Source organism: Uloborus diversus, chromosome 10 (assembly GCF_026930045.1).
Source record: "Uloborus diversus isolate 005 chromosome 10, Udiv.v.3.1, whole genome shotgun sequence".
In the NCBI taxonomy this organism is placed as follows: Eukaryota; Metazoa; Arthropoda; class Arachnida; order Araneae; family Uloboridae; genus Uloborus; species Uloborus diversus.
The window spans coordinates 26,527,877-26,541,690 of NC_072740.1; the positions used below are offsets into that span (position 1 = coordinate 26,527,877).

Below are 13,814 nucleotides of genomic sequence, written 5' to 3' on the forward strand. Positions count from 1 at the left end.
TTTAAATCATTTCATTTTTCACCGCACATGCAGGAAAGATAGCAATTTATAACCTCTATAATCAGAAGCCCAGATATATTCTACAACTCACAAAAAATTTCCACCTTGATATCTTTAAAATCTAAAAAATTATCAACTGTCTAATGAGCCGAATTTTAATAATTCTTGGCTAGACGATGAATCACGGAGGATTGTTTGCAAATAATCCGTTCTTATCCTGAATCACTCTGCAATGATAGCAGGAAAGTGTTGCCAGTTTGAACGACCCCTTACCATTCATCGCCTATCCAAGAAGTATAGATATTCGGCTCATTAGATTTCTGATAACTTTTTAAATTTTAAAGATATTGAGGTGGAATTTTTTTATGAGTTGTACAATATATCTGAGCTTTGGATTATCAACGTTATTAATTGCTATCTTACCTGCATGCGCAGTGAAAAATTAATTGCTTTAAACGTTCACATTTCAATAAATTTTCAATATTTTAACTTCAAATTTTATTATTATGTTTCTCTAATATGCTATCAAATATTCTGAAAGTTTAGTAACGTTTGACGAAAAACTCTGCGTGATATGAGCCAAAAACCTTTAAAAAAATTTGCATTTTTGAAAGAAATGCATATATCTCTGTCGGTATAAGATACTTTCATGAAATTATAAAAATAAATTTTTGATAGATTTTTAACTTATTTCTGAAATTTATAGCTGATTCCCAGCTATTTACAATGAAAAATGATCAAAAATCTTTTTGTGTTTCCTAAATTTGTTTCTGGTCCTTTAAATGAATAGCAAACTTGTTATTTGAAAATGACAGCTAGAGTATACTTTTTATGTGAAAAAAAATTACAGAGCAATAGGTCTTTTTTTTCTCAAAAAATCCGTAAAAATATGAATTTTTGAAAGTGTCCCAATACTTTTGGTCATATAATGTATGAATGGGGGCCATGTTATATGTTTTGAATTGCTAGAAACAAGCTAACATGATTTGTTTATGATTTTTGCTTGTTATTACTTTTTTGAATCTATGCATCATCTTTCTAAGATTGGCTTTATGAATGACCTTATGAATGTAATTTCGTTATGAATACAAAGTTCATTTACAAGGAAGAAACTAAAGCTTACTGCAAAGTTAGAAATTTATTTTAACAGTAAATCAATGAATACAAATCAAAAGAACGTGTCTTAAGTAACTAGTATTAGATATTTACAGTTTTCTGGATCAGCTTTAGCATATATACATATATTGAGGATATATTTTCATTAACATATATTTTCTTTAAATTATAATTTTAACAATAATTAACAATGAATCATTTGCATTTTGTTTTGTACTGACTTATACAGAATTTATAGGTGAATATTTTCGCAGCCCCCCCCCCCCCCCATGTTTTGTTTGTTTTTACAGTCTTTTCCATTTATTTTTCTGTGTGATGTGGAAAAAACCCTTACCTTGGTCACCCCTTGTAAGTATTTATTTTTCTCTCTGTAGAAATCATTTTTAGCTAAATAACAGCATTATAAGTTTACCCGAAACTGATTTTGTATCACACTAGACATTTTTTCATTGATCTGACAATAGTTTCAGAAGTCACTAAATGTGAGGTTGTTCCTTTCACCACTGGGTGTTCACAAGACACGCCCACAAGTTCACTGGCTGATGCATGAAATTCTTTGGCATTAGTAACTTCTTTTATTTCTGCTAAATTGTTGACAGTAATTCCACAACCTGTAAGACACATTATAGTTAGATGATTTGCCAATCTTCTGAAAAATTGCTTATAAATTAGTCTCAATCCTTGTTTATGCGTTCCAGACTTAGCACAATAAATGAATTTCAGCGAAGTAGGATTCTTTATTTATAAATCATATTTTCCTAGTTAGGCATAAGAAGTGCATTTAGCACCTTTTAAATACATTTTCTAAACATAATTAGAGCATTCTAGACATGAAAGACTACCCTTTAGTCATCATTACGCTCATATTAGCCAACATATGAGGAAAAAAGACATATTGGATGATATTATAAATTTTGGTATAATTGTACTTTGCACTAAAAACGCACAGTTGGAACATCATACTATTGCTAACCAATTAAATAGTACAAGTTCAATAACGAAATGTGTGCAACAAGTGGCCCATTTCTGCATTCTTTCTTTATTAAATATAATGTTCTTATGTTTCAACTACTGTTATAAAAACAAGTACAGTGAAACCCCTCTATTACGGACACTAACGGGACAAACTTTTTTGTCCGTAAGAGAGGGGTGTCCGCTTTACAGAGGTTTTTTTAATTTAATTAACTTTAGTTATTTGTTTATGTTTTTTGAAATCTTAAATGAAATATGTGTGAATTCTACTCTTTCATATGCATAGATTTTTTTTAATTTACTAGTTTTTACCAACATATACATAATAAACAATTATTTTATCAGGTTAAATTCAAATATTACAGTTTTGCACACTCAAAGAGATTTAAATAACAGGTTCGCATAAAAATTACATACCTAATTTGTACTTTTAAAAAATTGTTCGATTGATGTCTGTTGATATGTTTTGATCGATGAAAGTCTTTCATTTTCGAAATGTATCTTAAGTTCTTGTACCAAGTCTAGTCCTTTAGGATCGTTGTGTTTAATTGAAAATTCCCTGAGTCCATCTAATACGCTTAAAGCTTCGTTAACATTTTTAATTGTTTTAACGTCTTCTTTTACGGACAGTTCATCTTCATCGTCATCCTCAACTGTATGATCTTCGTTAATTTCGCGCACTATGCTTGCAATTTCTGTTTCGCTTTCTTCAGTGAAAACTTGGTCGTCGATGGGAGCATAGTCTTCAGCGGTCACATTTGTGAACCCTGCTTGTTGCATTAACGACTGCAAATCGGATCCATCATTGTCACAATCAACTTCGTTGTCAATTTCCTCTGTGGCAGATCCTTTTTTGAATCCAACGCGATTAAAGCAACTTACTATTGTTTCTTTTTTAACTTCCTTCCATGCGTGCTTAACCCAGCTGATTGCATCTAACACATCAATTGTTTTGGACAATTCGCTACTTGTTTTAGTTTCTTCCATTTTATTGATTAAATGCTTCATAACTAGTTGTCTGTATTGAATTTTAAATGCTTGAATTATCCCAGCATCCATAGGTTGGCATTTCGATGTTGTGTTTGCTGGCAAGAAGACTATTTCTATATTTTTCAAGTGAAAGTCTTTGGGATGGGAGGGCGCGTTGTCCATAAAAATAACAATATGCCTTTTTTCTCTCCCCAACTTCTTATCAAAAGTTACAAGCCAATCAGATATGACACTGGTTGTCATCCACGCTCTTCTATTTGAATACCAGTCTACAGGTAATTTTTTTATATCCAGTCCTTTAAAACACCGAGGTCTGGCTGCTTTTCCGATGACAACTGGTTTTAATTTTGTACCATCCATGCTGGCACCCAACAAAACTGTTAAGCGTTCTTTGGAGATTTTGCCACCAGAGCAGTTTTCTTTCCGTAAAGTTAAGGTTTTATCTGGCAGAGCTCTATAAAACAAACCGGTCTCATCAATGTTATAAATGTCACATGGCTCGTAATTTTCAATCAAACTAGGCACTTTCTCAAACCATTTCTCGCAAACGTCAGCATCCACATCCATGGATTCACCACATATTTTTTTAAAAACGATATCATGTCTCGTTCGAAAACGATCTAACCATCCATTGGAAGCTTTGAAATTTTCTATACCCATTTCAGTAGCTGCTTCTTTCGCCTTTTCTTGTAAAATAGGGCCAGAAATCGGAATATTTTTGCTTCTTGCGGACACAAACCATTTAAACACAATTTCATCCACTGCAAGGGCATTACTTTTAGGAAAATCTTTTTTCTTCTCTTGGTTTCCATTTATGAACCATTCTTTCTTAAACTTCTCTTTTCCTTTTAATATACAGCAAATTTGTGTGCGTCCCACACCAAACTTTTCAGCAATGTTCCGTATTCCAATTTTATTTTTTTCTGCGAAATCTATAACTTCAATTTTTTCTTTAAGAGAAAGAGTACGACGCTGACGATGAGTATTCAGAGCCATTTCAATGAGAACGATGAAACAACTGAATGCTTTTACCCTTAAGTTTACTTTATGATATTGCATTGGCTTTACTTTTACTCTCTATAAAATATTTTTGTTAGATGGCGCGTCAACTCGGCTCCACTTAGACACAACACGCCTGCTTGTTAGTCATCTGAAAAGGAACAAGGCAACGGGGGAGGGTGGGGGTATACAGACAGAAACTTGCAGAATAATCATTTTCTCTTTTCTTTTCTTTTATTTTTGACGATTTGATGATGTTTTTTGGAATGAAAAATGCATTTCGGTGTCAAGCTGAAAATTTTTTGCTACGCAGTAGATGCAAAGTAAAATTGCAAAGAAATATTTTTTTTATCTCCGTATAAGCTGGTCGACTTTGCATTAAATGAAGCCTTTCAATGGAGTAGCTATTTAATTCTCAAGTTTTAAATACTATCCGTAAAAAAGGATATATCAATGTAAATGACTTCGAAAAGGGTGTCCGTGTCCGTATTTGAGGGTGTCCGTACGAGAGAGGTTCCTTATACATTAGGTTTAATGTCTCTCTGCCGGGGAATTAAAAACTGTCCGCATAAGAGGGGTGTCCGCATTAAAGGGGTGTCCGTTAGGAGGGGTTTCACTGTAGTTGAACACCATTTACAAATGCATTTATCCTCTTACAATAATACCACTGGTAGATTTACAGGTTTGCAGACCCGTTGCAATTCAATTTTAGGGTGGTCCCTTTGAGAGGAGCAGAATTACCTATAAAAAAATTTCATGTGCTTCAGAAGATCCCGTTCAGGGCACCTGTGTCTTGGGAACTCTCATAATTGTAACATTGTAAATCCTCCAATGAGTAATACAATAATATACACTCCGCAGAAAGTGTTTAGTGGTTGAAAGCCAGCAGCAATTATTGACACTCTTCATTGTTTTTATAGCACCCTCCCCCCCCCCTCCTTCAACTGACTGTATTGTAGCCCCTCAGAAGAACATGTCTTACTTAAAATTAATATTTTGCTACTCTTATGAAGGAAAAAGTTAACACGAGACAATTAGAAAAGGGTAATGAACGAGTTTGGTGAAAAAAACGCCATAGAGTGAAGCCATGATAGTCAAAGTGGTAAGCGAGGACTGTATTCAACTTTTTTTTCTTGGCATTCTCTATGAAATGTTTGTCAGAAAGTGCAATAAAAGTGATTTAAATTTTTTAACTTTAAAATTTCTCAATAAAATTACAGATGTCTTCCAAACAAATAAAATGATTTTGTTTTAGAAATTCTATAGCAAAAGCTGTTTGTAGAAACATAAAAGAATTGCACATAACAAAATGTTGGGTTTAGATCATCAGGAGGATAAACTTTCACTGAACTAGGACAGCCAATTCAGTGAACAACCTGGTCCAAAAACATTCAAGCATACATTAGCTCAATGCAATAGGACCAATTAAAGCTTTTTACCTCCCCCTCCTAAAAATACATACAAAATCAGTATCACCTATCGTTCTTCTCTTTTGAAACCTATATAATTTAATTCAAATGTTCTGTAATTATGCATGGCAGGTTGAACTAAAATTATTATTACAATACTTTCAACTAATTTAATGTTTATTACTTTGCACTTTGATTTCATTCACAATATTTATATACTTATTCAGAACAGGGTTGGCAAGATTTGGACACAAGGGTCCAGTTCAAAACTTTTCTGTCCAAAACTGTCCGAAAGTGCCCAAAACTGTATTTTTAGAGAAATTGTATTTTGTGAGAAATACCAAAAATAGAAAATGCAATGTTTTATATTGAACATTTATTCAATGTGAACATTCAAATTATTTATGCAGCAGATTCTAATCCAGTTACATGAAAGTTGCATTCTTGATTAAGTAAATATAATTTGATTAGATTGGCTCTCCTTAGCTGTGGTTTACTCTAGGACAGTTTTGGATACTTTTGGATGGTAAAAACCACCTGTCCTGTTCAAAACCCCCACCTTGATTCAGAAACCAACTGACCAGGATGCAAGGTTGTGTTTTCACCCCATTACACTATGTACAGTCAGACCTTGATATAAGGTCACTTTACTAAAGTCCCGGCTCATTGAATATGGATTCTGTATTATGGATTATCAGATCTGTTTTTAAGGTCTCAATTACTTTTAATGCTTATAAGGTCATCTTCCCGGGCTTTCTTTCAGTGATTTCATAGCCTCAATGATTCAGTTCTAAGAATTTTCGCAAGTACAGTGGACCCTCTCTATTCTGAACACTCATGGGACCGAACAAAAGTGTTCAGATTCTGAGGGTGTTCACTGTAGATAGAGAATGGATAATATACATTCAAATCAGTGACTTAAAAGACTTCTTTTTTTTTCCTGCTTACTCATGTCAGTTACTGGAATTATTTACTAAGTTTGGTTATAGAGGTTAATGCAATATTTAACTAAACAGAGTGAGACCTGAATTCTTTCACCTCATTTTTTTTTTTTTTTTTTTTTTTTGTTTATTTGAAAACTTTTACCTAGCATTAAACAATAAATAGAGAACACAGAACAGTTATCAGTACATGGCCTAAAAAAATTTAATTTTAGTTTCTTTTTGCGTTGTGTATGCTCGGACAGAGTACATGTTATCAAGTTGTTTAAGAAGTAGAAAAACTTCTCGGTGATGCTCAGCCTACCCTTTCCCTACCTCATTGTTCCTAATATCACCTATAGTTTCCTAATCTGGAGCCTATACTAACTAGTTTTCAAAGGTTACAGAATACTACATTCTATTTATTGGTTTCTCAACCAATATCAGCAAATTGTAAAACACGAAGTTTCTTTTGTCAGAAGAAACTGAAGTAAACATGGAATCCCAAATGATTTCAAAATCTACACTTTGCTTTACAAGTCCTACATCAGCTAGGAATAGAAATGCTATTAAAATAGTGATGGAAGCTACCAATGACTATGAAGGAAGAAATGCTTTCATTATAGCAAAGCTGTAATAGAAATAAAATCCGTGAAATGCCGAAATTTAACTCAAAAAAGGCTTTAATTTCCCCAAACAGTGTACACAAAACACTTTGCTGGGAGGCTGCATAGAAATGTTCTGTACATCCACCCCTTTCTTAGGCCAGTTGTGGGCTATTTTACCTTGGTTTTTAACATAAAGCAAGCATAAAGATATCGAATGGCATATTTCAAAATTCATAAGCAATAAATAGTTAATTTGACGCACCAAGCATCTAAAAATGCATCAAATGTGACAAATTATATGATTATTTGAGATAAATGTGGCAAAAAAAAATTAATGTTTTGACAGAAAATTTCCAAAACTTCAACATTCGGACCGAATGTTCGTGCATTTGTGGAATATTCGTGCATTTGCAAAAAAGGAAGGAATAACCAAACATACCCTAATTTTTTATGGGAATTTGGTGCTACCAATCTCAAGTTCTCCACCCTACCCATCATCGAAAATAAATACTTTTTACTAATTTTGCTAAAACCATCAAAAAACAGCATTTGGTATAAACATCAATGCAAGTGAGGCAGGTGAAGAGATGGGCGAAAAAATGTCTCATTTTTTATGTGCGCTTTGCTCCACAAGTGGCACCTGTTCTGCACTACATTTTTCATTGTAAGGACTCAGACTTGCCAGTTCCTTGTTTTGGAATTTAAAGTATTTTGCTATGATCAACTAAAAAATTCTTTCTGTCAATTCAAGTTTTCAACTGATACACCCTTGTGCAAATTAGTTGAAACAAACTCGAAAAATGTGAAAAACTAAGAAGAAATGGTATTTTATTTAAATGTATATAAAATCGAAAGTTTTTAGTGCATAATATGGTGTTCAGGACTTTTTTCTAACATTTGGACATGATTTGGCATGGAATCTACCATTTTTTTACAATCATTTACAACATTTGAATCCTTGTCCCAAACATGAAATTGAGCATCTATTGACTTCTTCACAGTTGAACAGTCTGTATGCAATAGACGATTCATGCATATATCCCAAAAATTTACAATTGGCTTGATACCAGGAAAGTTCCTATGCCATTCCAATGTCTCAATTTGGGTCCCAGACATGAATTTCTTGACCATTTTGGAAGAATGGAAACGGACTAAATCCTGCTGGAAAATCCTCTTTCCATCTGTGTATCGTTTTTTCAACTGTGGTGAAACCTTTTTTTTCCAGAATGATAATATATTGCTCAGAACGCATCATACCACAAACAGGCTTCAAAGAACCAACCCTATCGTAACTGAAACAACTCCAACGTATTCTTTTGAGAGTGTTTTACAAATTGGTTTATGTTCTTTCGCCTGGAGCTCTCTGCACGAGTTGAGCTGTTTTGCCTAGGACAGTGAAATTACTTTCGTCGCAAAAAAAAAAGTACTTTCCTCCAATATTCAGCAGTCCAATTCTTGTATTTTAACTCCCACAAGTAGCGCTTTTTCTTCATTCGTTGGGTCAGAAGCTATTTCTTAATAGACCGATAGGCAGGCCGACAGGCTGCAAAAAGGTGCCTCCGAACCGGATGAGCTAATATTCATTCCGTTCTCTTTTGAATCTCTATTAAATGATGCGCTAGTCTTTCGAGGGTCTTTTTTTGTTAGGAGAAACTATTTAAAGTTTTTAGTGAACCCCACAAATGTGTCTTGGTTGAGTCAAATTAGGAAGCATATTTAAGTAAATCATTTACATTTATTAGTTCAATAAAAAACACAACATGATAACAAAGATTTTAAAACTTCTAAGTAAAATTCGTATAAAATACTAAATCCAGCAATAAAACCAAAAAAACATATTTCAGGAATTCTAATCTAATTGAAAAACGTTTATACCACTGGTGCTCCATAAAACTCTATTTTGACAAATAGTCCTGAGGCCTTGAACTATCTTGACACTGGTAATTTGTGGCACAAATCAGGAACGGAACACAGAAGGCCGGCCTGCCTAGTGTACACCTTCTGCAAATGGATCTGGCTGTCAATCCATTTCCAGCCAGATGATCATCAGAAACCTGGGCAGCCAGCCCACTTCAGGAACTATACCAGAAACATCAGCGTGGAGGAAGAGAGAGTGATCGATGAACGGATGTCCACCGCTTAAATACATCTTTACTGACGTTCCATTCAATTTGCATATTGTCATTAGAATGTTCGATGAAATTCTTTAAAAAAAACTCCAGAAAAGTTATTGACAACAGTTAAATTCGTTGAAACGGTTTCTTTGATGAACATTTTCTATTCACTGTGGGTTTAACTGCTAACTGCGAAGTTTGTTTACTTTTCTCACCACATTTGTTAGAATAAACAAAAGTTTTGGGTGCAGCATTTTTTAGTGTAGCGTCAAGGTATGAAGAACCCCCCTCACATAAAAATAAGTAAGTATAATTAATATCATTTCCCTAGCACCGGAAATTCATGAAAAAATAATAAAAATTTCTAATAGTTTGACAAGTCCCCCCTTCTTGGCATTCCGGTGACAAGGGATACAACATACACAATAAAGCATTCATTTAAGAAAATATGTATAAACACTCTGAGAAATAAAAAAACTTTTACACATTGAAACATTATGATATCAAAAACATTAAAAAACATCTAACATATTTTTACAAACATTTTCTAATCCAATTTTACAAAAAGATTTTGTAAAGAAAACAAAGCATTTAATTAACTTTTTACATGTTTTAATTCAAAAATGTTATCCAAAGCTAAGTTCGGTAAAAAATGATACCTCACATCAATACGCTTTGTGCGTGAGTTCTGAATTGGTGAATGTGAAGAATCAATAGCTGCCCAATTATCACAATGTAATATACATTTAACAAAATGTAATCCAGAAATTTTGACATTTTATTTAAGATTCTATTTAGCCACACAATCTCCTTAGAAGCCTCACATAGAGCAATGTACTTTGCTTCCATTGTGGATAGGGCAACACATTTTTCCTTAAAGGTACGCCAAATGATAGTGTACTTTATCCAAAAAAATAACTAGTCCTACCATTGATATTCTGTCATCACGGTTAGCCGCATAGTACGAATCTGAATAACCGTTTAGAGAAATATTATCAATGTTACTTAAATTTAACTTACAATGACTAGTGTATTTTAAGTACCCTATCAACCTTAGTACACATTCCCAATGCCTCATGCCTGGGTTTGCTTGAAATTGAGACAAAATATTAACTGCATAGCATAGGTCAGGTCTTGTTTTTTACAGTTATATAAGCTAAACACCCAAGAGCATTTCTACATGGGATATCATTCATTTCTTCCTCTTCACTTTTATTCTTTGGACAGTCCTTCTTGGACAAAATGAAACCCTTTGCAATGGGTAGTGTGGACACAGGAAAATTATATTCTTTAAATACATCACACAGTTTTGATATGTAGCTTTGCTGGTGGATAAATAGATCTCTACCTTCTTGTATGCACTCTACGCCTAACATTTTTTTTTACCCATTTCTTTGATATCATAATGCAATTTTAATTTATTTAAAATATGATTTATATGACTTAGATCCCTTCCAATAATTATTGTGTCATCAACATACATTAGTAAAACAATTTCACTATTAAAAATATAAACATAGTTACAACTAGTCAATTATTTAAAATTCAGGCCTTCAATAACACTATCGATTTCAAAGAACCAATTATGATCTGATTTGTGTAACCTATATAGTGACTTTTCTAGTTTACACACATAATTTGGATGGTATGGATCTACAAATCCTTCAGGCTGGGGCATAAAAATTTGCTCCTTTAAATCAGAGTATAAATATGCATTTTTTACATCAACTTGAAAATGTGACCAACCCAACTGACATACAAGAATTGCAAAAAATGCTCTGATAAGAGGAAAACTGATAACTGGGCTAAAAACCTGGCAGTTTACCTGAGCCACAAGCCTTGCCTTATATCTAACCATTTCATTTTTATCATTGGTCTTCAGGCCTACATCCAACTATTTCCCAACACCTTTTTATTTGGGGGGGGGGGGGGGTACCAATGACCAGGACCTTTCTTTGGCAGATTATGTTTATTTCATCAAACATCGCTTGTTGCCAGTTCTTCCGCTCAGGAGTTCCTAAACTTTGCTTGTAATTATTTGGAATGTGACAATTTCTAAAATATTTGCTTCTAAAAGATTACTTGTTTCATTAGGTACTGTAAACACCACTAATTTTATTAAACTCATAAGATGTCCAATTTACCATCTCAATGGATCCCAGATATTCTCAATTTGTGACAAACCAGAGCATTGCGCAGGCCAAAGAAATTGAAGAGGCAGCCCCCAAAGACCCTTGCTATGTGTGACCTAGCATTGTCCTGTTAAAAAAGGGCTCCTAGGAACCCTGCCATGAGTGCCAATACATATGACTGAAGCATGACACAAACAAACTGTTGGTCTCTCATAGTGCTGTGAATCAATATTATAGTTGACCATGTTTTGTACAATAGCATCATTCACAATTTCACATCCACTTAGAGTAGTGTTAAGTTCAAAGTGATGTTTACACTGAATGGATCCAGATCATCTTCAGAGATGAATCCAGATTGAATTTGGGTAATAATGACATTTTTGTACGCTTATGGATAACTCGATGTGAATTCTCAAATACTACCTTTTGCTTTTCAACAACATACCACACCCACAGCTGAGGTGATGTTGTATGATGCTATCATATACCAAACATGGTCATCCCTAATACTGATTTTCTGGAGGAAAAGGAATTTTCTTTTTTAGAGAGAAGGAGGGGGGAGGGAGCAGTGTTGCAAAGAAAATAGGAGAAATCAATAAATAGGTGATATTTGATAATTGCAAAATACAGAAAACAAAGAGACTGTGACATTTTCCCTCCCAAATTCATGACAAACTGAAAAACTGATTACACTTATAGTGCCTATTATGCAAATAAAATGTACAAATTTTGGACAACTGATTTCACATACCTGGCATAATGATTATTCTTGACATAGCCTATGAAAAAAAAAATAAATAAATAAAATAAAAATTAGCATCTACTATACTTTCTTATCTTATTACAAAGAAGAGTTGGAAATCAGGTGTGCATTAAGAAAAAGTTTATATAAAAATACCACCTTGAAAATTTAGAGAATGCAAGTCTTACTGACATCACTTAAAATAAGAGGAAATATGAATTTAAAGTACAGAAAACTTAAAATGTTGCAATAGTGAAAAGCCACTGCTTTGAATAACTCAAGGTTACCATTGAAGAACATAAGCATAATGTCCCATACTGCTATTATAATTTATGGGAACCATTCCATTTGAAATCAGACAGGCAGGTAAGAAAAGTGTCATATGAGGCAGTGAGAAGCAAAGGGTTGTAAGTGGTAAAATTAAAAATTTGGAGATAACCACTGCAAATCTTAGGTGAAACTCTCCTCTGTCTTGCAGCAAGATATAGTAACAGCAGCCCTGGTAGGTGCTGCTGTTCAGCATTATTTAGAAAAAAAAATCAATGAAAGCCTACCTAGGATGTTATCTTTAAACGCGTTTTACTCAAAACTTGAAAATGTGCACTTACATCCCTTTTCTTCTCACTGCCTCACATGATAATCACCATTTTTTTTTTTCAAATTACAGTAGTTATAACAAAGGGGCAAAAAAAGTCCCCAAAAGGATTTTGAAAGAATTTTTTTTCCCCTTCAGTTACAGATTATTGAAATTCTTCACAAAATTAGCCACTTTGAAAAAAATTGTCGTAACATTTGATTTTCTCCAGTACTTGATATAAATTCTTTATGTCACATGAAGGAGGGGGCAGGGTGGGATTTCTTTTTTGCTTTTCATGCATAGAGTATTTAATAAAATCCTTTTTTTTTCACGGATTTAATTTTCGATTTATTCTAACTAAAATGTATATTTTAATTAAACTTATTTTCCTTTTGGGGGGAAGGGGATACTTTGTTTGTAATGTTGTGTATTGCATGTATTAATTGAGTTTTTTTATGGGAGGGTGGCCTTTATTTATCCCCCCCCCCCCCAAATCACATGCATGTTTTTTTTTTTTTCGAGCTGTAATGCATATTTTAATTAAACTCATTTTCCTTTTGGGGAGAGGGAGATACTTCGTTATAACTGTGCAATGCATATTTTAATTTAGTTTTTTTTATGGGAGAAGGAGGGGTGATCCTTATTCATTTTTTCAAATCACACACATGTTTTAGTTTTTTTTTCCTTTGGGGAATGTTTTTTTCCCCCCAACTGTAATGCATATTTTAATTAAGAAATTATTTTTTCTTCAGATCTTTTTTCTTGGAATATTGAATAGATGTTGCATCTGTATTTTTCTGGTATTAAGAACTACTGATAAGTGCTAAGAGATTAAGACTGAAAACTTAATATGAGAGTGGCATCTCTGTTTATGCAATCACCCCCTACTATAACATATTAATTCACATTAGCATTATATAAATTAGCATAATAATTTACATTGCTTTTGGTTAGATTTGCCAAGAGCAATGGCAAATTTTTCTCCACTTACCAACTGCTGTTACCACCGTGTTAATATTGTTAACCATATAGATTTAGCTCAAGGTCCCTTTTTTTCTCTAGCAAAAACTGAAAATCTGTAGGAAGCTCTGATACTGAATTTTAATGCCTTTCGTTTTTGTATAAATGAATTTACTTAAACAAGAAGTTGTGCAAAATTTGTTAATAAATGAATAAATATTTCACTTTCAGAATGAATTGCACTTAAGTTTGTCTATTAGTTCATTTTTCGTTTT

At 33.3% G+C, this 13,814-nt stretch overlaps 1 protein-coding gene across 1 annotated transcript in view; it reads right to left on the reverse strand.

Annotated features, from left to right (window-relative positions):
- Window positions 1-1,129: 1,129 nt before the first annotated feature.
- The window catches only part of LOC129231225 (copper homeostasis protein cutC homolog), a 38,691-nt gene continuing 26,006 nt past the window's right edge, over window positions 1,130-13,814 (reverse strand). Inside the window, exons 8-9 of the mRNA XM_054865487.1 lie at window positions 12,012-12,039; window positions 1,130-1,727 (exon numbers count right to left, since the gene is read on the reverse strand). Coding sequence (XP_054721462.1) covers window positions 1,546-1,727; window positions 12,012-12,039 — 210 coding nt within the window. The 3' untranslated portion in view covers window positions 1,130-1,545. The remainder of the gene's footprint in view (window positions 1,728-12,011; window positions 12,040-13,814) is intronic.